Source organism: Chiloscyllium plagiosum, unplaced genomic scaffold, assembly GCF_037043375.1.
Source record: "Chiloscyllium plagiosum isolate Xiang-an unplaced genomic scaffold, Cpla_swu_hap1 HiC_scaffold_18, whole genome shotgun sequence".
Lineage (NCBI taxonomy): Eukaryota > Metazoa > Chordata > Chondrichthyes > Orectolobiformes > Hemiscylliidae > Chiloscyllium > Chiloscyllium plagiosum.
In genome coordinates, this window is record NW_028270156.1 from 43478405 (window position 1) to 43505699 (window position 27295).

At 41.7% G+C, this 27295-nt stretch overlaps 1 protein-coding gene across 3 annotated transcripts in view; it reads right to left on the reverse strand.

Moving 5' to 3' along the window:
• The window catches only part of dennd5a (DENN/MADD domain containing 5A), a 266025-nt gene that overhangs the window by 100221 nt on the left and 138509 nt on the right, over positions 1 to 27295 (reverse strand). For all 3 annotated transcript variants that reach the window (XM_087996558.1, XM_043705881.2, XM_043705880.2), the window contains one exon: positions 15948 to 16182. In XM_087996558.1, coding sequence (XP_087852684.1) covers positions 15948 to 16182 — 235 coding nt within the window. The remainder of the gene's footprint in view (positions 1 to 15947; positions 16183 to 27295) is intronic.

The window sequence follows — 27295 nt, forward strand, 5'->3', positions numbered from 1 at the left end:
CCTGCCAATTACTAACTATGGTTCTTTGTTAATGAATAAGTATTCCTTGATACGAAAGGGCACAGAATGTATTCTAGTACGGGTATTTTAATGTCCATCAGCAAGACAGGCTCAATAGCATCAACACTGATTGAATTATGAGATGTCACTGCTGGAACTGCAATAAGAAGTGAGGCAAACAACAAGATAGAAAACTTGTCTATTTACCAATCTCTTGACATGTATCCATAATAATATTGGTAAAAGTGACCATAACAGTCCTTATAAAAACAAACCCCTTCTTCAGAGCGAGGATACTTTCTATAACTTTGTGTGACATTACCATCATGCTGAATGGTATAGATTTCACTCAGATCCAATAACTCAAAACTGGCCATTTATTAGACGCCATAGGCCATTTGCAGCTGTAAAATTGTATTCAACTTCAATCTGTGATCTTGTGGCGTAATAGATAGGAGTGCAGCCTGGGAAGGGTTCTGAGGGTTTTAGCTGATGTGAAACTGTAAGGTGATGTCACAGGAGGGCTGTGATTTGATTGGCTAAATTTTAAACTTGTATTAAATTGAATCTTGTTAATTTATTAGTTACAACTTGCATAAGCAGATATACAAAAACAGTTAAAAATTGAAACAAAAAACAAATTCAAAACTAATTAAATAATGGATGGACAGTCAGGTGATGAGATGTTTTTGCATGATGTGGGAGCAGGTGGACCCCACTGTGGTTCCCAGTAACCATGTCAGTAATAAATGTTGGTCGCTGGAAGAAGTCCAGCTCAGAGTTGGTGAGCTGGAGTCCGAGCTGCAAGCATTGTGACACATCAGGGAGAGGGGAGAGTTACCTGGATATTGTGTTTCAGGAGACTGTCACACCCCTTAGACTAGTTAACTCAAATTCAGCTAATGGTCAGGGAGAGGAGGGTGCGACTGTGACTGAGGCAGTAGAGTTGCAGGAGCCTCAGCCCGTCATTGTCAAACAGGTTCAAGAATTTTTCTCCCTGTGTAGATGGGAATGGGGACTGCAGGGAGGATGAGCCAACTGACAGCAGCACCATGTTGCAGGGAGCCATTCAAGTGGGGGAGAGAAGAGAAATGTTGTTGTAATTTGGGATAGTATAATTAGAGGCATAAACACTGTTCTCGGTGACCAGGATCGAGAGTCCCAAAGATTGTGTTGCCTGCCTGGTCACAGGTTCAGGATCTTTCATCTGGGCTGCAGAGGAACTTGGAGAGGGAGGATAAAGATCCAGTGGTTGTGGTCCACGTAGGTACCAATAACATAGCTAAAACTAGGGCAGAAGTTCTGCTAAAGGAGTATGAGCAGCTAGGAACTAAATTCAAAAGCAGAACCAAAAAGGTAATAATCTCTGGATTACTACCTGAGCCACGAGCTAATTAGCACTGGGTCAATAAGATAAAGCAGGTAAATGCATGACTCAAAGATTGGTGTGGGAAAATGGGTTTGAATTCGTGGGACACTGGCACCAGTACTGGGGAAAAAGGGACCTGTTGCGATGGGATGGTCTTCATCTGAAATGTGATGGGACCACAGTGCAAGCGAATTGCATAACTAAGGGTAAGTAGGGCTGTAGACAGGGCTTTAAACTAAATGGAAAGGGTGGGGGTGGTGGAAATTAGAAAACCTGAATTAAAGGAAGAGGTAAGAGTGCAGAACTCAGGAGAGGTTGTTAAAATCTCCAGCACAAACACAAATACAACAGGGTGTTTGGAGAGGGTTAGCAATCAAACTTCAAACATACTGGAAAAACAATGACAATGAGAAGAGGGACGATTAATACAGGACTCAAGGTGTTATGTCAAAATGCACGCAGTATAAGGAATAAGGGAAATGAGCGTGTGGCACAGATAGAAATTGGCAGCTATGATATGGTGGGCATCATGGAGATGTGGCTGCAAGGGGATCAGGATTGGGAGCTGAATATTCAAGGATATAAAGCCTATCGAAAAGACGGGCAGGTGGACAGAGGGGGTGCGGTTGTGTTATTAGTAAGAAATGAAATTAAATCAATAGTAAGAAGTGAAGTAAGGTCAAATGGTGTAGAATCTGTGTGGGTAGAATTGAGGAACCGCAAAGGTAAAAAAAAAGCCATAGTTGGATTTACAGTCCTCCAAACAGTAGTCAAGAGCTGGGGTGCAAGATACACCAGGAGATAGAAAAGATGTGTAAGAAAAGCAAATTTACAGTGATCATGGGGATTTCAATATGCAGGTGGACTGGGAAAACCAGGTTGGTAGTGGTTCGCAAGAAAAGGAATTTGTAGAATAACTAGAAGATGGCTTTTTGGAGCAGCTTGAGGTGGAGCCCACTAGGGAGCAGGTAATACTAGATTTAGTGTTGTATAATGAGGCAGACTTGATAAGGAAGCTTAATGTGAAGGAACCCTTAGGAGGCATGATCATAATATAATTGAATTTACTCTGCAATTTGAGAGGAAGTAGATAGAATCAGAGATAATGGTATTACAGCTGAATAAAGGCAGCTACAGAGGCATGAGGGAGGAGCTGGGTAGAATTGACTGGGAGAGGAACTGAGCAGGAAAGACAGTGGAATAGCAATGGCAGGAGTTTCTGGGACTAATTCAGGAGACATAGCAGAGATTCATGCCAAGGGAAAAGAAGCATGGTACAGGGAGGATGAGGCAACTGTGGCTGACTAGGGATAGCATAAAAGAAGAAAAGAGAACGCATATAATGGGGCGAAGGACAGAGGGAAACCAGAGTCATAGAGCCATAGAGTCACAGCATGGAAGCAGACCCTTCGGTTCAACCCGTCCATGCCGACCACAACAGAGGACAGGAAAAAAAATAGAGGGATAAGATTAACTATGAGGGTAAGTGAGCCAGTAAAATAAAGGAAGACTGTTAGAGTTTCTTGCAACATATAAAGGGCAAAAGAGAGGCAAAACTGGAAACTGGGCTGCTGGAAAATTACATGGGAGAGATAGTAGTGGGGAATGTTATGAAGCTGAAGGCATGTACAGTATCTTTGAGAGAGAGACAGAATGCTATTCTGAATTGAGAGCTAACAAGCACCTATGTACTGGAAAATTGAAAATATGCAACATTTGGCAGTAAAATGGATACCTGAGTTTTAGTTGCTGTTTTGACAACAATTCAAATTTAACCAGTTTAAACTATGCCCCAGGATACTAAAACCAAATTGAGTTTGAATTTATTGTTTTGCCAACATTGAACCAATGAAATGCGGACATTTTGAAAATTGGTCAGAGTGCAACTGCCATAGAGAGAGATACTCATGGAGAGCTAATTGCCCATTTAACATCTTGCTCTCAAAGAAATTAGAAAACACTCTCTATCAAATGTACCCTTTCATATGAAACATACTCACAATAAAAAGAAAGACGACGACCCAGGGAGATCCTCAGCCGGAATAGTGAAGACACGGAAGAAGACAGTGACTGTGTGGTGTTGAAATTAAGTTGATGGAATCTTAAGAAGTGCCTTATTAGAACAGCAGATTGTTATAGAGTTGGAGGCAGATAGTAAGCAGTTAAGAGAAAGGGGGGCTTAGAGTTGTGAATAGTTGTTGTTTAACGTTCACTTTTAAAGATAAAGAAAATAAATTGATGTTATTTTCTTTAAATAGTGGAACTTGGGAGTTCTCTGTCACTCATATTTTAAAAGATTATGAGGCAAGGAGAGCTTTTCTGGGTGCTTGGCTTGATTAGGAGAGAGGTTCACTGCGTGTCATAAAAGGAACAAGGAAATGGCTGAGGAACTGAATAATTACTTTGCATCAGTCTTCACGATGGAAGACACAAGTATTATCCCAAAAATTCAAGAGAATGAGGGGATGGAACTGACAATGGTGGTCATCACCAAGGAGAAGGTGCTAGAAGAATGGAATGAGCTGAAGGTGGATAAATCACCTGGACCTGTTGGACGACACCCCAGAGTTCTAAGGGAAATAGCTGAAGAGATAGTGGAGGCATTAGTGATGATTTATCAGAAATCACTAGAATAAGGGAGGGTCCCAGAGGACTGGAAAATGCCTGTTTAAAAAGGGATTAAAGCAAAAGATAGAAAGTTACAGACCGATTAGTCTAGCCTCAGTCGTGGGTAAGATCCTGGAATGGATTATGAAGGATGAGATTTCTGAATACTTGGAAATGTATGGTAAAACAGGGCAAAGTCAGCATGGTTTCATCAAGGGGATGTCATGCCTGAAAAATCTGTTAGAATTCATTAAGGAAGTAAGGGGCACGTTAGAGCAACGAGAGCCAACAGATGTAAGCTACCTGGACTTCAAGAAGGCCTTTGACAAAGTGCCACATAGATATCTCTTGAGTAAGATAAAGAACCATGGTGTTAGAGCCATGATGCCAGCATGGATAGAAGCTTGGCTGTCTGGCAGAAAGCAGAGAGTGAGGATAAAAGGGTTCCTCTCTAGGTGGCAGCTAGTGATAAGTGGTGTTCTGCAAAGTTCAGTATTGGGACCACAACCTTTCACTTGATATATTAACAATCTAGATGAAGAAACTGAGAGCATTTTGGCTATACTTGCAGATGATACAAAGATAGGTAGAGGATCAGGTGCATTGAGGAGGCAGAGAGACTGCAGAAGGATTTGAACAGATTAGGAGAGAAAGAATTGGCAGATGGAGCACAATGTGGGAAAGTGTAAGGTCATGCATTTTGAGAGGAAGAATACAGGAATGCACTATTTTCTAAATGGGGAGAAAATTCAGAAATCTGAATTCAAAGACTTGAGAGGACTTGAATATAAAAGCAGTGATGCACTTTTGAGGCTCTGTAAGGCTGTGGTCAGACCACATTTGGAGTATTGTGAACAGTTTTAGGCCCCATCTCTCAGGAAGGATGCACTGGCATATTCAGAGGAGGTTCATGAGAATGGTCCAGGAATGAACAGTTTAACATATGAGGCAAAAGTGAGGACTGCAGATGCTGGAAATCAGAGTCTAGATTAGATTTGTCCTGGAAAAGCACAGCAGGTCAGGCAGCATCCGAGGAGCAGGAAAATCGACGTTTCGAGCAAAAGCCCTTCATTGTGAATTAAAGCAGGGAGCCTCCGGGGTGGAGAGACTAGGAACCAAAGGCACAGCTTTAGAATAAAGGGAGGACCTTTTCAAATGGAGATAAGGAGAAATTTCTTCAACCTGTGAGTGGCAAATCTATGGAATTCATTGCCACACAAGGCTGTGGAGGCCAGGTCTTCCAGTGTACTTAAGAGTGAGTTAGATAGGTTCTTGAGTATCAAGGGTCACAGGAAGAAAGCGGGAAAATGGGGTTGAGAAACTGATCCATGTGTGAATGGCAGAGCAGATGCGATGTTCTGAATGGCCTAATTTCTGCTTCTATGTCTTATGGTCTTAAGATTTCTCACTCTTATCAGTACCATCAAGCCAGGGATTCTACTCTGATTCAAAGAAGAGTACAGGAGGGCACACCTAAAAATACCATCAAAATCCTGGCAGTTACTCTTGACCAGATACTGAACTGGACTCTCAACAGAAGTAGTGTAGCTACAACAACATGTCAGAGCTAAGAATCTGGCAACAAGTAATTCACCTTCTGACTCTCCATACTCTGATCACCATCTAGAAAGCAAAACTCAGGAGTGTGATGGAATATTCCAAGTCACACACCATCCTGACTTCGAAATATCTTGCCATTCCTTCAGTGTTGCTGGGTCAAAATCCTGGAACACCATCCATAATGGCATTGGGAGTCAATGTACAGCAAATAGACTGCAGTGTTTCAAGAAGGCAGCTTGCCACCACTGTCTTAAGGACAACTAGAGATGGGAAATAAATGGTGGCCCAGCCAGCAACACCCGCATCCTACAAATTAAGTTTCAAAAAGGTGTCACCAACATAGCAGATATCTCTGGGGTCTTGACAGTAGTACCTTATTCAGGAAACGCTATAGCAAGACCCCTTCAGTCTTCAAGAAGACAATTCAGTTTCAACATGAGTTCCCCACAAAGATGCTTCAAAACCTGAGCATTCCTTTCTTTTTGGCAATCTTACCCAACTCAAAATACAGAATTAACTCAAAGCCATTAAACCCAGTCATAAAAATTCAGTTCAAGCAAATAAGGCCAGCAATTATTTGGAACCATGTGGTTTCCAAGAAAGGCTTTATTGAAAATAATGTTCCACCGTCCTTTCATTGACTTGAGGGAAAAGAAATTAGGTATCTTCACAATCCTTTGAACTCAAGTCAACAAAAACTATTGAATATGAAGCCACCATAATGTCAACCTTGTTAAGCTACAACACAAGATTATTTGCCTTCACACAACAGAAGCAATATGTGACAGACAACCCATAACCCACAACCAACAGAGCAGATTTAAGCTCTGCAGTCCTGCTTCATCCAGCCATGAATGGTGGTGAACAATTAAACAATAGGAAATGGCAGCTCTACAAATACTACATCCTCACCGATGAGGGAGCACAGTATCTCAGAACAAATGTCAAACCTAAAGCATTATAATCAGGAGTACAAAGTTGATAATTCAGCACGAGACCCAGGCTAACCACATAGACACTCATCGTTTGTGGCAAGATTTACAAGACATAACAGGCTGCAAAGTGATGTTGAAAAGAATCGCAGGCAACAGTACATCATTGCCTGATAAGCAAAATGGATTCCACCCTTGCAGTGAACAGAAGGGCAGTGAAATGTGCCTTGGATGCACTTGTATCCTCGGTCACTGCTGCAAATATGAGATCAGCCTTCATAAGGGTGAAGCCACTGAAAGTGACTGATTCAGAGGGAGTCTCCGGCCATTCACTCAGATCCTGCGTGGACCAGCTGGAGCAGTATTTGCAGACAGCTTCAACCTCTCCTTTCTACAATCTGAAATCCCCACCTGTTTAAAGAAGATCACCATCATCCCAGTGCCAAAGAAAAATAATGCAACATAATGATGACCGTCCCGTTGTTCTGATGCTCACAATTACGAAGTGCTTCGACAGTTTGGTCATGGCTCACATCAGCTGGAGCATCCCAGATTGACTTGATCCCTTGAAATCTGCCGACAGTGCAACTGGTCCACCGCAGTTCCCAGGCCATACACTCATCGCTGGAAAATCTGGACAACAAGGATACCTACATCAGGCTCCTACTTATGGACTACAGCTCTGCCTTTAATATCAATAATTCCAAACAAATTCATTGCCAAACTCCATAATCTAGGTCTTTGCTCCCCACTTTGTAACTGGATTCTTGACTTCCTGACCAACAGACCACAGTCAGTAAATTAAGGCAATAACACCTCCCCCACAATAATTCTCAACATCAGTGCCCCACAAGGTTGCACCCTCAGTCCCCTGCTATACTCCTTATATACATATAACTGTGTGGCCAAATTCCACACCAACTCCATTGACAAGTTTATTGATTACAACAGCCTTGTGGGTCAGATCTCAAAATGATGACAAGATCTGCTTTGTTACCTGTGCCATGTGTGAGCGAGGCAAGGAATAGGGAGAGAGAACAGTTGAACAAGTGGCTACAGGGATGGTGCAGGAGGGAGAGATTCAGATACCCAGATACGTGGGGCTTATTCTGGGGTAGGTGGAACCTTTATAAATGGGATGGTCTACACCTGAACCACAGAGGTACCAAAATCCTGGGGGTGAAATTTGCTAATCTCTTTGGGAGGGTTTAAACTAATTTAGCAGGGGGATAGGAACCTGAATTGTAGCTCCAGTGTCCAGGAGGTTGAGAGTAATGAGGTCAGAATAAGGATTCAAGGTTGCAAGAGTGTACCAGAAGGCAAGAGATGGTTTGAAGTGTGTCTGTTTCAATACCAGGGGCATCCGGAATAAGGTGGGTGAACTTGCAGCATGGGTTGCTACCTAGGACTTTGATGTTGTGGCCATTTAGGAGACATGGATAGAGCAGGGACATGAATGGTTGTTGCAGGTTCTGGGGTTTAGACGTTTCAGTAAGAACAGGGAAGGTGGTAAAAGAAGGGGAGGTGTGGCATTGTTAATCAAGGGCAATATTATGGTGACAGAAAGGACATTTGATGAGGACTCGTGTACTGAGGTAGTATGGGCTGAGGTTAGAAACGGGAGAGGTCACCCTGTTGGGAGTTTTCTACAGGCCTCCAAAATGTTCCAGAGTTGTACAGGAAAGGGTTGCAAAGATGATTCTGGATAGGAGCAAAGAAACACGGTAGTTGTTATAGGAGACTTTAACTTTCCAAATATTGACTGGAAACACTATACTTTAAATGGGTCAGTTTTTGTCCAGAGTGTGCAGTAGGGTTTCCTGACACAGTATGCAGATAGGCCAACAACAAACGAAACCACATTGGATTTACTGGGTAATGAACCTGGCCAGGTGTTAGATTTGGAGGTAGGTGAGCACTTTGGTGATAGTGACCGCAATTCAGTAATGTTTACTTTGGCAACAGAAAAGAATAGGTATATACCGCAGGACAAGAATTATAGTTGGGGGAAAGGCAATTATGGTGTGATTAGGCAAGATTTAGGATGCATAGAATGGGGAAGGAAACTGCAGGAGATGGGCACAATTGAAATGTGGATCTTGTTCAATGAACAGCTCCTGCATTTCTTTGAAAAGTATGCACCTGTCAGGCAGGGATGAAGTGGTCAAGCGAGGGAACCATGGTTTACGAAGGAAGTTGAATCTTTTGTCAAGAGGAAGAAGGAGGCTTCTGTAAAGATGAAACATGAAGGCTCAGTTAGGGTGTTTGAGAGTTACAAGTTTGCCAGGAAGGACCTAAAGAGAGCTAAGAAGACCCAGGAGAGGACATGATAAGTCTTTCACAGATAGGATTAAGGAAAACCCTAAAGCTTTCTATAAGTATGTCAGGAATAAAAGAACGACTAGAGAAAGGTTCGGGCCAGTCAAAGACAGTAGTGGGACGTTGTGCGTTGAGTCCGAGGAGATAGGAGAGGCACTAAATATGTTTCGTTAGTATTCACACAACAAAAAGGCAATGTTGCCAATGAGAATACTGAGATACAAGCTATGAGACTAGACAGGTTTGAGGTTCAGAAGGAGGAGGTGTTAGCAATCCTGGTAAATATGAAAATAGATAAGTCCCTTGTGCTGGATGGGATTTATCCTAGGATTCTCTGGGAAGCTAGGGAGGAGATTGCAGAGCCTTTGGTTTTGATCTATATGTCATAATTGTCTACAGGAATAGTGCCAGAAGGGGAATAGAGACAATGTTTGGCAATTATAGACCCAGGAGCCTTACTTCAGATGTGGGTAAAGTGTTGGCAAGGATTATAAGAGATAGAATTTATAATTATTTAAAGGAATAATTTGATTAGGGATAATCAAAACGGTTTTGTGAAGGGTAAGTCATGACTCACAAACCTTACTGAGCTCTTTGAAAAGGTGACCAAACAGGTGGATAAGGGTAAAGTGGGTGATGTGGTGTGTATGGATTTCAGTAAGCGTTTGATAAGGTTCCCCATGGTAGGACATTGCAGAAAATATGGAGGCATGGGATTGAGGGTGATTTCGCATTTTGGATCTGAAATTGGCCAGCTGTAAGAAGACAGAGGGTAGTGGTTGATGGAAAGTGTTCATCCTGGAGTTCAGTTACTAATTGTGTGCCGCAAGGATCTGTTTTGGAGCCATTGCTGTTTGTCATTTTTATAAATCACCTGGATGAGGGCATAGAAGGATGGGTTAGTAAATTTGCGGATGACACCAAGGTCGGTAGAGTTGTGGATAGTGCCGAAGGATGTTGCAGGTAACAGAGGGATATAGATAAGCTGCAGAGCTGGACTGAGAGGTGGCAAATTGAGTTTAATGCAGAAAAAGTGAGAGGTGATTCACTTTGGAAGGAGTAACAGGAATACGGAGTACTGGCTAATGGTAAGATTCTTGGTAGTGTGGATGAGCAGAAGATCTCGTTATCCACATGATTAGATCCCTGAAAGTTGCTACCCAAGTTGATAGGTTTGTTAAGAAGGCATATGGTGTGTTAGCATTTATTGGAAGAGGGAATGTGTTTCGGAGCCATGAGGTCATGTTGCAGATGTACAAAAGACTGATGGGGCCGCACTTGGAGTATTGCGTACAGTTCTGGTCACCGCATCATAGGAAAGATGTGGAAGCATTGTAGATTTACCAGTATGTTGCCTGGTATTCGAGGGAAGGTCTTATGAGGAAAGGCTGAGGGACATGAGGCTGTTTTTGTTAGAGAGAAGAAGGTTGAGAGGTGACTTAATAGAGACATTCAAGATGATCAGAAGATTAAATAGGGTGAACAGTGAGAGCCTTTTACCTCATATGGTGATGGCTTGCATGAGGGGACATAGCTTTAAATTGAGAGCTGATAGATATAGGACAGATGTCAGAGGTAGGTTCTTTACTCAGAGAGTAGTGGGGGTGTGGAATGCACTGACTGCAACAGTCATAGACTCACCAACTTTAAGGGCATTTAAATGGTCACTGGATAAATACATGAATGAGAATGAAATAGTGTAGGTTAGATGGGCTTCAGAATGGTTTCACAGATAGGTACAACATTGGGGGCTGAAGGCCCCGTACTGCGCTGTAATGTTCTAAGTTCTATGTTGTAAGATAGAGGACAGGAAGGAGAGAGAGTGCTCCATGGCTTAATGTAAAGATAATAATCTCTCCATCAATGTCAGCAAAACGAAGGTGCTGGCCATCAAATTAATGAAGCAGAGTGGAGGGCACACTCCTGTCTGCATCAATGGTTCTGAGATCGAGATGGTCAACAACATTAAGTTCCTAAGAGTGACGATCAGCAACAATCTATCCTGGTCCACTCACATTGACATCACAAAAAAGTACAACCAAGCCTTTAATTCCTCAGGAGCCTAAGGAACTTCAGCATGTCCATAATGACTCTTAAAAATCTTTTATAGATGCACCATAGAAGACATCCTATCTGGATGCATCACAGCACGGTATGGCAACTGCCCTTCCCAAGACCACAAGAAACTACAGAGAGTTCTGAACATAGCCCAGTCCATCGTACAAACCAGCCTCCCATCCACAGACTTTATCTATACTCCTGCTGCTTCAGGAAAGCAACCAACATAATCAATGACTCCTCCCATCACGGTTATATTCTCCTCCACCCTCTTCCATCAAGCAGAAGATATAAAAGTTTGAATACACGTATGAACAGATTCAAGAATAGCTTCTTCCCAGCTGTTATTGGACTTTTGAATGGCCCTCTTAAATGTTAATGTTGATCTTTCTCTGCACTTTCTTGGCAGCTGTAACACTGTATCCTGTGCTCTGTTGTGTTACCCTAATGCACATGTATAGTATGATCTGCCTATAAAGCATTTAAGACAGCACTTTTCACTGTACCTCAGTACACGTGACAGAAATAAATCATATCATCTCAGCATCCTCCTAAGGTCTCTAAGCATCACAAATGCCAATCTTCAGTCAATTCCATTCACTCCATGTAACATCAAGAAACAGCTGAAGCATCAGATATTGTAAAGTGCCATGACAACATCCTGACAATAATACAGAAAGCCTCAGCTCCATAATTAGCTGTGCCCCTAACCATACTGTTCTTCCAGCTCCCAACGAGCATCTACCCTGCAATATGGGAAATTACCCAGGTATGACGTGACCACAATAAGCAGGATTATTAATTACCAATTAATTACCAACCCAGTCTATTTTCAATCATCAGCCAAGTGATGGAATTGATCATCAACAGTACTATTTCAGCAGCACTTGTTCAGTAATATGTACTTTTTAAAATCAAACTGTTCAGATATGTTGTCACACATCTCTGGTGCAGGTGGCTCAGTTTTGATTCCACTAAGGCCACTCAGCTCCTGATGATTACTGCCTTGGTCCAAATATGAACAAGTGCACCATACTCCTGAGAAGAGAGACTGCCCTTGATGTCAAGGCAACATTTGACAAAGTATGGCATTAAAAATCCCTTCCTTAGAGAACTGCAGTCAAAGGAAAACAGGAAGAATATTCTCCACAGGAGTCAAACCCAGTACAAAGAGACCGGTTGTAGTTGATGGAGATAAATCTCCCAATCCTGTGTCATTACCAAAGAAATTCCTCAGAAGAGTGTCCCAGACCCAGCATTTTTAGCTGCTTTATTAATTATCTTTCTCCCATCGTACTGTTAGAGATGGGGATAGTCACATATGCTTGCATGCGGTCCATAGGAACAAGACATGGACAACAACCAGGCTTGGGTTCAGAAATGTTAAGTAGCATTCACACCATACACCATACACGCACCAGCCAATAACTATGTCAAACAAGAGAGAATCCTATCAACTCCCCTCATCATCCACATACATTACCATCACTGAACCTCTTGCTTTTGGCATTCTGGGGTGACCATTTACAAGGAACTGGAGTCGCTATATAATTACTGTGGCTACACAAGTTCAAAGGCTATCACGCTATGGCCAATAATTCATCTCCAAACTCCCCAAAGCTTATCCTTCACTTACAAGGCATAAGTAAGAATTGAGATAGAATGGTCTCCATTTGCCTGGAGGACTGCATTCCAACAACACTCAAGATGACTTAAACCGTACAAGACAAAGCATGGCTAATTAAATGTTATCCCTCCACTACTTTTAACACTCACTGTGTTTATCACTGATACATAGTGGCAACAGAGTGTATCATTTACAAGAGTGCAGCAACTTATCCAGGCTTCTTCAACAGCAGTTTCCAGATCTCCAATCTCGACCAACTAGGAGGAAAGAGCAACAGACACAGGGCAACACCACCAACTGCAAGTTCCCCTCCAAGCCACAACCATCTTGAGTTTGACATCACCACTCCTTCACTATTGTTGGGTCAAAATACTGCTGTGGGTGGACCTATAAACCCATATACTATACTTTATCAGCAGTTCATGAAAGCAGCTCAGGCTCACCTATATACGGCAATTAGGGATGGTCAATAAAGGCTGAATAAGACACAGCTCTGCCATCCTGGGAACAAATCATACAAGCAGTAAGCTCTTATGCGTATTTTCATAAATAGGTCCTAAGCCATTTGCTCACTGTGCAAGATTCACAATGAAAGCTTTCATGTTGAATAATGGCTACCCTGACAGAGTATTGTTTACTGTGCAATGGGCATACTCATCAAGCAAAAGGCTGCTTTTTTTGGAAAGGTAAGGTATATCAAAACATTGAGCAACAGGTAAATTTAACTGTTTGAAGCTGCTACTTTGCAGTAGCAACATGCCTGGTATTTTCCATTGACAAGATGCTGTCACCAAGCCAAAATGACATTTGCTGTTTATGCAAATAAATAACATGATAAATAAATTTTATGCAGATGTAACTGGTGGATTGTATCATACAGCTTATACCTTTGGCTGTATGAAATAGACAGAATATTGACCATACTCAACCAGTCTGATTACAAAATTCATCATTATATGTAATTCCCTGATTGTCTAGAAATTGTTATCCAATCCCAAGTGTACTAAGATCATTAGACCTTTCCAGGACAAAGGAAAATATCCAAACGTTACTTTTTTTTAAAAAGTTAGACGAGACTGCTGGGACAAAATTTGCATTCTCCATGGAAATAGCTCAACCAGAATCGACTTGCCAACCAACTCACAGATTTTCTTGCATGCAATATAAATTGTTGCTGCCTTTGTGATTTACTATTCTTGCATGTGTCCTGATAAGTGCAGGATGAACAGCTTCAACAGCACATTACATTTTTCAACAATACTTGTTACCTTAAGCAACTATTTATTAAGTTTGAAGCTGCTGTTGGAGTTGTTGGTGAAGAGCCTGGCTTTGCTGTTGATGGCTTATGTTGTGGGTACCTACTCTCTACAAATGCTTAAGAGCGGTTGATCACAAATACCTTGTCCAGGGTTGTTTTTCCCCAGCATAATGGGATCCAATTACAGGCTTGGAGATTGGCTTTAAGAATGTCATTGTATTAGATTGTAGGGACCGACCTAGGGTGTGGATTCTCATGCTCAACTGACTACAGAATACCATCCCATAGTGTGCAGGAACACTACATACACAACAATATGGCCAACTTAGCAAGGTTGAACTCAAATAAATGCTCTCATATCAATCAACGTCCTGCAAAAACATTGGTATTAGAGATCTTGTTCTGTTATTTGATGTTGCAGATAGATCTGAAGCATGAAAAGTGGAATACTTCCAGTTACTCTATTTGATCCAGGAAGGTTGTTAATGCCTCACAGCAGTACATATGTTCAGGGAACCACTGCCTGGGAATTTTAATCTTTGGTTTTTAGACAAGTCCATTCTCTCTTCAAAGCCTGCTTTTGCCAGACAATGTGTCATTTTAACATCTCATGTGGAATTTTTGGTGAGATAATCAAAAATAGCAAAACTCCTAAACTGAGTTGAGGTGGTGTACTATTCATTATGACCTTGGGATCTTGCAGTTTGGAGAAAGAATTTAAATTTTACAAATTCTCTCTTTCTAAACTTACTGCATGGCTCAAGATTTCTGAGGTTTAGACAAAGCAGTCAACAAGCAACTATATGCTGTTCAGTGTGCTAGATACTATAGTCATCAGCAAACAAGAGTCCAGTTAGTAGCTCCTCTGTGATCATGTGTGAGATCTGAGCCTTCGCAAGTTGAAGAGGTTGCAGTCTGTCCCAAATTAAAATGTGAAGTTTAGATCTTTGAATATGCATAAAATGGCTGAAAAAATAGATGGCAAACAGATCTGCTTCTATTATGCAGCATTACTTCATGTCATTGATGACAGGAAAAGCATCCGATGAGACACCTGTGAGTATCACACTCCATGCATGCTATTGAGATGAGTAGATGACCTGATTTTCATTTCAGAACAACACTTATTTGTACACTAAACAAAAGCAAAATACTGTGAACGCCAGAAATCTGAAATAAAAACAGGAAGTGCTGGGAAATTGCGCAGGTCTGCTAACATCTGTGCAGACAAACAGACTGTTCATTTCTTTCCACAGTTGCTGCTGGGCTTGCCAAGTTTGTTTACGTTTGTACAGCATTTTCCATAGGCAACTGGAACTACTTTACTTGCAATGGATTAAACCTTGATTTTGATTTTAAAAGCCACACAACTGAAAAAAAATCAATTCACTCTAAACCCACTCAGTTCCGAAGAAGGCATATCAGGCTCAAAATGTTAACTTTGCTTCATCCCCACAAATGCTGCTGGACTTGCTGACTTTCTTCAGAATTTTCTGTTTTCATTTCAATATGAATTAAAGTTTTTTTTTCAATCTGAACCTTACTGCTAAGGCAATATTTGCTGTCCAGCTGAGTTGGTGAGATCCACTAGTTTAACACTGTCAGCCTAGATGACCACTGATGTGGGAAATGGCAAAATATATATTGTTACTCTCCTAAGATTTTTCTTGGGGAAGAGTGGGAGGATATTTACTGTGCATACTTCCACGATAATGTGGTCAAGTGTGCTTGAGGCACAGTAGTGTGCAAAACAGTTAATGTTCCATTTCCCCAGACCAACATCTCTTGGCTTATCAAACAAAACAATTTGAGGGGAAAACAAATGTTTTTAAAAATATGAATATTTTCCTTGATTCACATCTTTACATAATGCAGTTTATCATCAGGAAGATGAGGAGCTATCCATATTCAACTCACAGAATGCACTTGGAGCAAAAGAATATAGATACCCATTTCCTCTGGTTTTGACAATGTTTGAGCAAAATTAGAAATTGCAGTGGATCAAACTCAGGAAAATTTCAGTATCAGTCAAATTTAGCTATCCAGGTAAATGGATCTCAACATGTTTTGGTAATCTATATTTAGAGTACCTTGGCTAAAAGCAAGTATCTTTCACCCAATTATTCCTGTGGTCAAATGCAAGCGAAACAAAAAATGGTCCACTGAGAAAAGAAATGAAATAGAATTCAAACATTGGGTACCATATGGTCTCCTTACCTGCTGCATCTATGGTAGTACACTTCTGATACATTGATGTACGGAGCGTTGGCGTTCTAACATTCAAAGTTCTGATTTTGTCAACTCGGGCATCAAATACCTTTAAGATTTGGTCTTTGTCATCGTCATCATGGCACATTATTTTGTTGTCAATGAATGAAGCAAACATTTGTGTTTCAAGGAATCTGGACAGGAATGGCAGGTAAGGTTCAGGCTGGTCTGAAAGGAAAGAAGCCTGTGAAGAAAGAATAGGAGAATGACTCAACAAAAGACAACAGTTTAACATAGAAGCAATGAGATGCCTAATGATATAAATTTGGTCTGGAGATACACAATGTGAAGTTGCTGAAGTATGACTTGAATCCATTTCCTTCTGATGCAATGTGTTGTCACTGAGTCAAGGCTGCCACTTTAATTTAGTTAAAAATCACACAACACCTGGTTATAGTCCAACAGGTTTAATTGGAAGCACTCTATAGGGTTCCAACCTCTTTTCATTCATGCACATCTCCCCACCCCCTCACCCCCCAATTTATTCCCTGCATCTATCTCTGCTTGAATACTGTGCTTGATCTTAACTCCCTATGGTTGCATTAAAATTACTGATAAAAATTCCATTATGCCAGAAAACAGTGCCCAAATTAATTTTCTTCTTACTCCCCAGGAATTGATGCTACCTAAAACAATGAGGTAACACATTTAAGTATTCAGATGTAGCGATGCTCCGAAAGCTAGTGTGCTTCCAATTAAACCTGTTGGACTATAACCTGGTGTTGTGTGATTTTTAACTTTGTGCACCCCAGTCCAACACCGGCATCTCCGAATCATGACTTTAATTTAGGTGAGCTTTTTATTTTAAAACATACAAAAGAAAAGATAGAGAGAGACATTATTAAGGGTGTAATTCTAAAACTGAAGCAAGTAAAGTAAGAAATGCTTCAGGGTGGCAGGAAGGGTTGGGCGGTAAATCTGCACAAGTTGTTGAAGGCATCGGAGCAAGATGAGAAAACACTGAAGAATGCCTGTAGGATGCTGATAAGATTTAATTAAAAATTGTATAAAAAAACTGATTTGATATCCAATTGGATTACAGCATCAAAGCTGAGCCTTGCACTTGAGGAAGGGTGTAATGATTTTAGAGAGGATGCAGAAAAAATTCCAAAGAATGTTTCTAGTGATGAAGGGCTTCAGATGTACAGAGCAGAGGTTGTTCTCCTCAGTAACTGAAAGAATATTAGATTTTAAAAGTTTAACAGGAGATCAAAGGTCAGAAATAAAGGAGCAGGAAAATTTTGGAGAATCAAAAACTGCAAAACGGGGATAGATCATAAAGCACCAGCATTTAAAGAGTGACATCAGTGTGACATAGTTGGAAAGGTGACACAAGAGGGAAGGTTTTAGATTCTTGCTGTAGATTTTGGGGTAGGAAGAGACCTGTACAAGCTGATGAGTTACATTAAGTTACATTTTAACAGATCAGGGACCAACACCCTTACAGCTAGTGCTATTGGTGGCAATGGGAGGTGAATATTTAAAACTAACTTGGCAGGGTTTGAGAACCAAGATTTACCATGAGAAGGGAAAAATATGATGCTCAGAGAATTTGGAGAGACAGGTAACACTGGAATAAGAAAAAGGAAGGTATTAACTGTGGTCAATCTCAAATGTGAGGCCCCACACAAGAGGTTAGTATATAAAATAAGAGCGTATGGGTTTAGGGAATATAAACAGTCATGGGCTGAGAACTGGTTAATAGTCAAAAGACAGAAAAAGGAATAAATGGATCATTTTCAAGTTGGAAAGCTATGATTAGTGGGACATCCGAAGAGTCAATGCTTGACACTAGTTATTCAATGATTTGGGATGAAATGTCATTTTCCAAGTTAACGGATGACACAAATCAAGATGGAAGTGAGATGTACAGTACGGAAACAGACCCTTCAGTCCAACTTATCCATGCCAACCAGATATCTAGTCCATTTGCCAGCATTTGGCCCATATCCCTCCAAACCCTTCCTATTCATATATCAATCCAATACCTTTTAAATGTTGTAATTGTACTAACCTTCACCACTTCCTCTGGCAGCTTATTCCATGCATGCACCACCTTCTGCATGAAGTTGCTCCTTAGCTCCCATTTAAATCTTTCCCCTCTCACCTTAAACCTATACTTTCTAGTTTTGGCTTCTCCCACCTTGGGAAAAAGACTTTATCTATTGACCCTATCATACCCCTCATAGTTTTAAAAATCTCTGTAAAGTCACCCCTCAGCCTTCAACGCTCCAGGGAAAACAGCCCCAGCCTACTCACCCTCTCCCTACAGCTCAAATCCTCCAACCCTGGCAACATCCTTGTAAATCTTTTCTGAACCCTTTCAAGTTTCACAACATCTTTCTTACAGCAGGGAGACCAGAATTGCATACAGTATTCCAAAAGTAACCTACCCAATGTCCTGTACAGCCACAACATGACCTCTTAACTCCTTTATTCAGTGTACTGACCAATAAAGGAAAGTATACTAGACGCCTTCTTCAATATCCTATCCGAGACTCGACTTTCAAGGAACTATGAACCTGCTCCCCAAGGTCTTTTTGTTCAGCAATACTCCCCAGGACCTTACCATTAAGTGTATACGTCCTGCCCTGATTTGCCTTTCCAAAATGCAGCACTTCACATTTATCTAAATTAAATTCCATCTACCACTTCTCGGCCCATTGGCCCATCAGATCAAGATCCCATTGTATTCTAAGATAACATTTTTTGCTGTCCACTATACCTGTAAATTTGGGGACATCTGCAAACTTAATACCATACCTCCTATGTTCACATCTAAATCATTTATATAAATGAAGAAAAGCAGTGGAGACAGCACCAATCCTTGTGGCACACGAATGGTCACCGGTGTCCAGTCTGAAAAGCAGCCCTTCACAACAATCCTCTGTCTTTTACCTTCAAGCCAGTTCTGTATTCAAATGGCTAGTTCGAATTGTATTCCACGTGATCTAACCTTGCTAACCAGTCTGCCATGAGGAATCTTATCAAATGCCTTACTGAAGTCCATATAGAACACATCCACCACTCTGCCCTCATCAATCCACTTCGTTATTTCTTCAAAAATGTCAATCAAGTTAGTGAGTCACAATTTCCCACACACAAAGCCACGTTGACTATCCCTAATCAGTCCTTGCCTTTCCAAATACAGGTAAATCCTGTCCCTCAAGAGTTCCTCCAACACCACCAATTTCAGGCTCATTGGTCAACAGTTCCCTGGTATTTCCTTACCACTTTGCTTAAATAGTGATAGCACATTAGCCAACTTCCAGTCTTCCAGCACCTCACCTTTGGCTATCGATGATACAAATATCACAGCAAGGGGCCTAGCAATCATTTCCCAAGCTTCCCGCGAGTTTTTGGGCACACTTAATCAGGTACTGGAATCTATCCACCTTTGTGCTTTTTAAGACATCCAGCACCACCTCCTTGGTAACATGGACATTTTTCAAGATTATGTCATTTATTTCCCCATGTTCTACACCTTTCATATCCTTCTCCGCTGTAAACACTGATGCAAAATACTCATTTAGTGTCTCCCCACCTCTTGCGGCTCCATATATACGTGGCCTTGCTGATCTTTAAGGGGTCTTATTCTTTCCCTAGCCCTAGTTACTCTTTTGCCCTTAAATGTATTTGTAGAATCCCTTTGGATTCTCCTTAACCCTATTTGCAAGAGCTATCTCATGTCCCCTTTCTCCACTCCTGATTTCCTCTTAAGTATATTCCATCTGCCTTTAAGGATTCACTTGATTTCTGCTGTCTATACCTGACATATGCTTCCTGCTTTTCCTTGACCAAAACCTCAATTTCTCTAGTCATCTAACATTCCCTATATCTAAGAACCTTACCCTTCACCCTAACAGGAACATCATGCCTCTGGGCTGTCATTATCTCATTTTTGAAGGCTCCCCATTTTCAATCCGTTTACCTGCAAATATCTGTCCCCATTTAACTTTTGAAAATTTTTGCCTCATACCATCAAAATTGGTCTTCCTCCAATTTAGAAATCTATATTTTAGATCTGGTCTAACCTATTCCATAACTATTTTAAAACTAATAGAATTATGGTAGTTGGCCCCAAAGTGCTCCCCCACTGACACTTCAGTCACTTGCCCTGCCTTATTTCCCAAGAGTAGATCAAATTTTGCATCTTCTCTAGTTGGTACATCCACATACTGAATCAGAAGTTTTCTTGTAGACCCTTAACATTTCCATCCAAGCCCTTAACATTATGGCAGTCCTAATCTATGTTTGGTATGTTAAAATACCCTGCCATGACTATCCTATTATTCTTACAGATCATGGAGATCTCCTTTGCACATTTGTATCTCAGTTTCTTACTGACCACTGGTAGTGGTGGTGGTTGGTGGGGGAGGGGGGAGGTGTTGTTTATACTTCAATCCCACAAGATGATCATCCATTTCTCATTTCCATGCAAATAACTTCCCTGAATGTATTCCCAGGAATATCCTCCCTAAGTACAGCTGTAATGTTATCCCTAATCAAAAATGCCACTCTCCCTCTTCTTGTGCATCCCCCACCTCCTTTCTCTCCTTCCCATGGCATCTATATCCTGGAAGTATGACTTGAATCCATATCCTTCTGATGCAATGTATTGTCACTGAGTCAAGGCTGCCACTTTAATTTAGTTAAAAATCACACAACACCTGGTTACAGTCCAACAGCTTAGCATCTCCAAATTTTCATGAAGTATCTTCTCACAACAATCATAGCAATTACAGAGACATGGCTCAGGGGTGGACAGGACTGGCAGCTGAGGAATTGGGCTGCATGAACAAGTTGGGCTGAAGGGCCTCTTTTCATACTATAAACCTCGATGACTCTCCCTCAACTTCTCCCTTCATCTGAAGCTTGGTGACTCTCATGTTGAACAACCACCAGTCATCTCTCCTAATGAATTATGGCTGTTCACCATGTATTCCCTTGCCTTGTTTATTCTGCATCACCTTAACATTGACAGGATTCAATTCCATTTATCTCTGACCATCACGTTTATATCCTCTTGTAATCTGAGGCTATTTTCCTCATTATTTATCATTCCGCCAATTTTTGTATCATCCATGAACTTACCAATCGATCCTCCTACTTTCAAGTCGAAATCATTTATGTATGTACCACAAACAGCAAGGATCCCAACACTGATCCTTGTGGAACCCCACTGAATGCAGACTGCCACTAAAAAAAAAACACCTGTCGGCCAGTTTCTAATCACACATAAAAATAGCATTTGTGAACTCAAATAACCTGAGCTCCAGCCACTGGCTTGGGCTGTTTGGAACTGGTTCATCTCAGAGGAAAACAAGGGAAATGACATAAGGTATAAATTCCTGCTTGGTGTAAGAGTGTGAGGTAATGCTAACGGTGTCCTTGGGCCAGAGCCTATAATGACACAGGCTTAGCAGATGAGCCAGAACCAATGAGATTAGATTAGATTCCCTATAGAATGGAAACAGGCCCTTCATCCCAATAAGTCCACAATGACCATCTGAAGAGTAACCCACCCAGACCCATTCACCTACATTTACCCCTGACTAATGCACCTAACACTACTGGCAATTTAGCATGGCCAATCCACCTGACCTGCACATCTTTGGATTGTGGGAGAATACCAGAGCACCCGGAGGAAACCCACGTAAACATGGGGAGAATGTGCAAACTCCCCATAGACTGTCGCCCAAGAATCAAACCCGTATCCCTGGCGCTGTGAGGCAGCAGTGCTAACCAGTGAGCCCGTTTAGTGGCATAAAGTACAATTAAGACATTGTAGTTCAGGAAGAGAAGGAAAAAGTATAAAAATGAAGGATTTAGGGCAAGTAGCCAGTAGAAACTCTGGAGATCAGATTCGCTGAAGTGGAGAACCCTACTCTGGAAGTGGAGAGACTACATCAAGGACATGAAAAATTGCCTGGCTAGTGTGAACTCGTATTCTTGAGTATAAGCTTTTATTTTATGTGACTGTTCAGGGAATATCTAAGAAACCTAGTGGATCGGCGCAGAGATTTTAGTTTTGTATGAATTACATGCCTGCTTTTAACCTTTTCTTAACCAAATGATGTCAATGAATGTCTGTTTTAACTAAATAAAGTTAGTTGATACAGATTTGACTCTTTTCCTCTTTGTGCTAAGCCAGTAACAGTCTTCAAGGGTGGTAACCAAGCAACACATCCTTCGACTACCACCTTCTACTTCTTGTCACTCAGCCAATTCTGAACTGAGTTAGCCAAATTTCCTTAGATACCATGGACGCTGACCTTCGCTATTTGTCACCCATCTAACTTGTCAAAAGCCTTGCTGAAGTAGAAGTAAACTACATCAAATGTATTCTCATCTACACACCTGGTCACCTCTTTCAAAAATTCAATCAAGTTAATCAGATATGACCTCCCCTAGTGAGGTGTCCAAAACGTTGGAGAAATTGTTATGCATAGTGTTAGGTACATCAGTCAGGGGGAATGGGTCTGGGTGGGTTACTCTTCGAAGAGTCGGTGTGGACCTATTGGGCCGAAGGGCCTGTTTCCATACTGTAAGAAACCTAATCTAATCTAAGCAGAAGTACTGAGTACTTAGAGTCATAGAGATGTACAGCACGGAATCAGACCCTTCGGTCCAACTCGTCCATGCTGACCAGCTATCCCACCTGCCAGCACCTGGTCTATTATCCCTCCAAACCCTTCCTATTCATATACCCATTCAAATGTCTTTTAAATGTTGCAATTGTACTAGTCTTCACCACTTCCTTTGGCAGCTCATTCCATACACGTACCATCCTCTGCGTGAAAAGGTTGCCCCTTAGGTCTCTTTTATATCTTTCCCCCCTCACACTAAACCTATGCCCTCTAGTTTTATCCATGCCCCTCATGATTTTGTAAACGTCCCAGATAGAAGCTTAACATCGAGCACACTCAAAACAGTGATTGATAGATTTCTGAAGACAAACTATATCAAAGGATATAGAAATAGCACAGGAAAGTGTGATTGAGATATTGTTGATCAGCTATGATCTAATTTAGTGGCCCAACATCCGCAATAGGTTGAATGGTCTATTCTTGTGCTTATATTCCCATGTGGAGCTGATAAGATTTAGAGCATTTCGTCACTCAGAGGATGGCGAATCTTTGGAATTCCTTGTTCAAGAGACTTTTGGAGATTCAGTCAGTTATTCAGTACATTCAAGATTGTGACTGACAGATTTCTCCTTAAAAACAGCGTTAGGTGAAGGGGTAAATGTAGGGGAATGGGTCTGAGTGGGTTGCTCTTCGGAGGGTCGGTGTGGACTTGTTGGGCCGAAGGGCCGGTTTCCGCACTGTAAATAATCTAATCTAATCTAATCCAAAAAAAGTCAGGGATAATGCAAGAAAACGGTATTGTAGATCAGCCATGATCTCTCTAAATGATGTAGCAGGCTTGAAGGAATAAATTACCTATTCCTGCTCCAATTTTTTAATGTTCTAATTAATGCAATAAGATCTAAATTACGTTTACAGTGCATATATTTAAACGCGTGAAGCTTATAAACAAAGCAGGTGAGTAGATGGCAGACAATAACATGGGAATATGATATTGCAGTTATATCAGGTATGAAACTCAAAAAGGGAAGAACTGGGCATTAAGTATTCAAGAATAAAATTGTTCAGAATATAGAAGGAATGAAAGAGAGGTGAAGTGATGGCAGGTTGACACCACCCTGTAGCTGAACACTAACTCCCCCTCCCACTCCACCAAAGACACACAGGTTCTGGGCCTCCTGCATCGCCAAACCCTAACCACCCGACGCCTGGAAGAACAATGTCTCATCTTCTGTCTTGAATCCTGCAACCACACGGGATAAATGTAGATTTCACCAGCTTCCCCATTTCCCCTCAACTGAACCTATCCCAGCGCCCCACCCGCCCCCCCCAACCCCGTACGCACCCGCCTCCTCTCCGGAGCAGCTGGACTGGACACTAACAACAAGACTGCTACAATTGCCGTTGTGGGTTAAGTCTCCAAATAGCGCGTACTAGAACTCCAGGGAAAGTGCGGGGAGAGACAGAGAGGGTGGGCAGTCAGTCATTTGGAGACAGTGCCTGTTTAATCACAGAAAACAAAAGACACGATCACTGTTGGAAACACGTCTTTGATGCAATGTTTCCATCGGGACCTCCAGATCTCCTTCGGATAATCGATTTTTGGATAATTGGTATTCGGATAATCGAGGTTCCTCTGTAATTATAGTCAGTCATGGTTTGGACATACTGTGACACACCGTGTTGCTGTGTTGGTCAGAATGTCAGTGAACCATTAAGAGACATGCTCATTACTTTGTCATAGCATGTGGACCTGAGGTTATAAAGGTCACAGATACCATCTTAACTCCGATTACTTGAAGCTTGACGTTATTGAAAGCCTACTACTCCTTGTAATCGAAAAGCCTAATATTAGCTTAAACAGTGATGTGCTTGTGAATATCATATTTGTACATATTAGTTATCTGTAATAAATATTGAATTCTTTAAAACCACATTATTCTTGTCCAGTTTCTTATGTTGAAAGGGGATAACATTAGCATTGCTTCTAAGTAAAATGTGCTGATATCCATTAGTGTGCTATAGGTGTTCTGCAACTAGTGGTTACTGCAGAACTGAAATGCATTACCAGTCCTGAAAATTATACTTTAATCTAATTTCACAAGTTTATTTTGATGTTTATTTCAGTGTCCCTTTATGGGGATATTAATTAGTTCATTAGTTTAATCCTTCTTAAGATTTCTCAAATGAGAATAAAAGAGACACTAGGGTTGGGCGATCCAAGATGGCGGCGATCTAATAGGTCTGTCCTGCTGAGCTCTGCACCATAACCCATGCAAGGTGGTGCTTTTACCCTCCCTTTATTAGATATTTTGGCAAAAATTGGCGATTTTATGTCCCAAAAAACTTTGTGCCTTAGTCATCTTCCCTGATCGCCAAAACTAAGGGAAAAGGACCACACGGATTGCAACAAGCAGGGCATTCAACAGGCACGTCTACAGCCGCAGTGTCAACCTCTATGGACGTTTCTTTGGACCTACTTGCGCAACAGAGCCTGGTCTCGGAGTTCGTGAAACTCCGAGAGAAGATCAATTCAGCAATGGAGGAGACCCGGATCAGACTGGAACCGATCTCAGCCATGCTGCAAAAGCATTAGCAGGAGATCCAGCGTCTCAGGTAGCATGTAGAGGAGGTGGAGCAGTGGACCGGTGCTTCAGAGACCACGGCAGAATCCTCAGTGGTTTGGCTCCAGGCCCTGGAGAGGCAGGTACAGTCCTTAGAGGAGCAGGTTGACGACCTCGAAAATCATCTTATTGGGCTGCCGGAACGGGAGGAAGAAACCCATCTAGTCAGCTTTCTGAAGCAATGGCTCCCACAGTTCCTAACACTGGAAGTCGAGGCGGGCCCAGTACGAGTCGAGTGGGCCCACCGGGTTGCAGTGTGCAAGCCTGGATCGGACCAGTGCCCTCGCCCGGTCATAGTGCAACTACAGCACTATACAGATAAGCAAATGGTGTTGGCAGCTGCCAGAGCACTGGGGAAGAATCCACAGGCCCTGATCTACAAGGGGTCAAAATTACATTTTTCAAGACTTTTCTGTAGTTTGATCCGCAAGAGGAAGACCTTCAATGAAGTAAAGAAGAGACTGAGAGACTTGAATATTCAGTATTCTGTAAGGTACCCAGCAGTTTTACATTTTAGCCAAGGAGGGTCCGTGCACAATTTTGATTTGTCAGTAAAGTCAAAGTACTTCCTGGAAACTATAAAATAGACTGGTTGGTTCAAGAAATATGGACAATCGTGTTTCCTTTGTTTCTCTGTTGTCTACATTGTTTACCTGATTTTGTTCTTTTAATATATGGGGTCCTTTTTTCTCTTCTTTCTCCCCTCCCATTGTCATTATTCCCCTGCCTTTTTCCCCTTTTCCTCTGTCTTGGTTTGGGATGGGGTTGTTTGGGGGGCTGGGGTTTTTAAATCAGTAATGATTCGGGTCAGGTTGAATGCCCACTTTTAATTTTCTTGTTATAAGCCACATGCATTCTTTACTTTGTTTTGCCTGGGTTTGGAGCAAGGCTTCAACTAGGAGCCATGGAGGTGTCAGTAGGTAGTGTGAGTGCCCCCTGTGGGCAAGGGGGAAAGTCTCCTCCGATTTGTTTCATATGTTGGTTCATTATAGGAATAGTTTTTAGAAGCTTTGCATTGACAGTTTTTGTAGTGGTATTTTCTAGTTTACACGAATATTTTACTGTTTCCACTCGGCACATTATGAGTGGGGGTCTTCCTCTCGGGGGATCATGGGCTGTTTCAGATGGTTATGGTTAATTGTTTGTTTAAATGGTGCACCTGGAATATGAAGGGGAGTTATTAATTAATTAAGAGAAAGAAGATACTTTAGAGTCTTAGAAAAGAAAGGGTTGATGTTGCCCTGTTGCAAGATTAGATTAGATTCCCTACAGTATGGAAGCAGGCCCTTCGGCCCAACAGGTCCGCACCAACCCTCTGAAGAGTAACCCACCAGACCCATTTCCCTCTGACTAATGCACCTAACACTATGGGCAATTTAGTTTGGCCAATTCTCCTGTCCTGCACATCTTTGGATTGTGGGAGGAAACCGGAGCAGCCGGAGGAAACCCACGCAGACAAGGGCAGAATGTGTAAACTCCACATAAGGAGCATTTAAAGTTACAGCAAGGAGGGTTCGGCTGGATGTTTTTCTCATCTTTTAATTCTAAAAACAGGAGAGTAGCTATACTCATTCAGAAGAATCTTCTATGTCAGCTGTTAGACCAAATTAAGGACAAATATGGGTGGTTTGTGATCCTCAAAGGTTTAATACGAGGAGTACGGGATTTTGAATGTTTATTGCCCCCCGGCACACCTCCTCAAATTTTTCCAGGTTGATGGGCCTTGGAGCACACCACCAGATTATAGAGGGAGACTTCATTCGTCTTATAAACCCCGAGATAGTCAGGATGCTCAGGGGTATTGCAGGCACCTCCCCACAATCCAAACAACTGGTGGACCTGAGTAGGGAGTTGGGGCTAGTGATTTGTGGAGATGTCTTCTCCCTGAGGGTAGAGACTTTACCTTCTTCTCCAACCCACACAAGGAATGACATATCTTTTTCTCCACCGACCTTTTTGGATTCAGTGCTGTCCTGTAGAATTGGGAACATAGCTATTTCTGACCATGCGGCAGTGTATCTGGAGGTTAAGGCCAGAAGCAATGAGACAAGCTTGCAGCATTGGCGTATGGATCCTTTTCTCC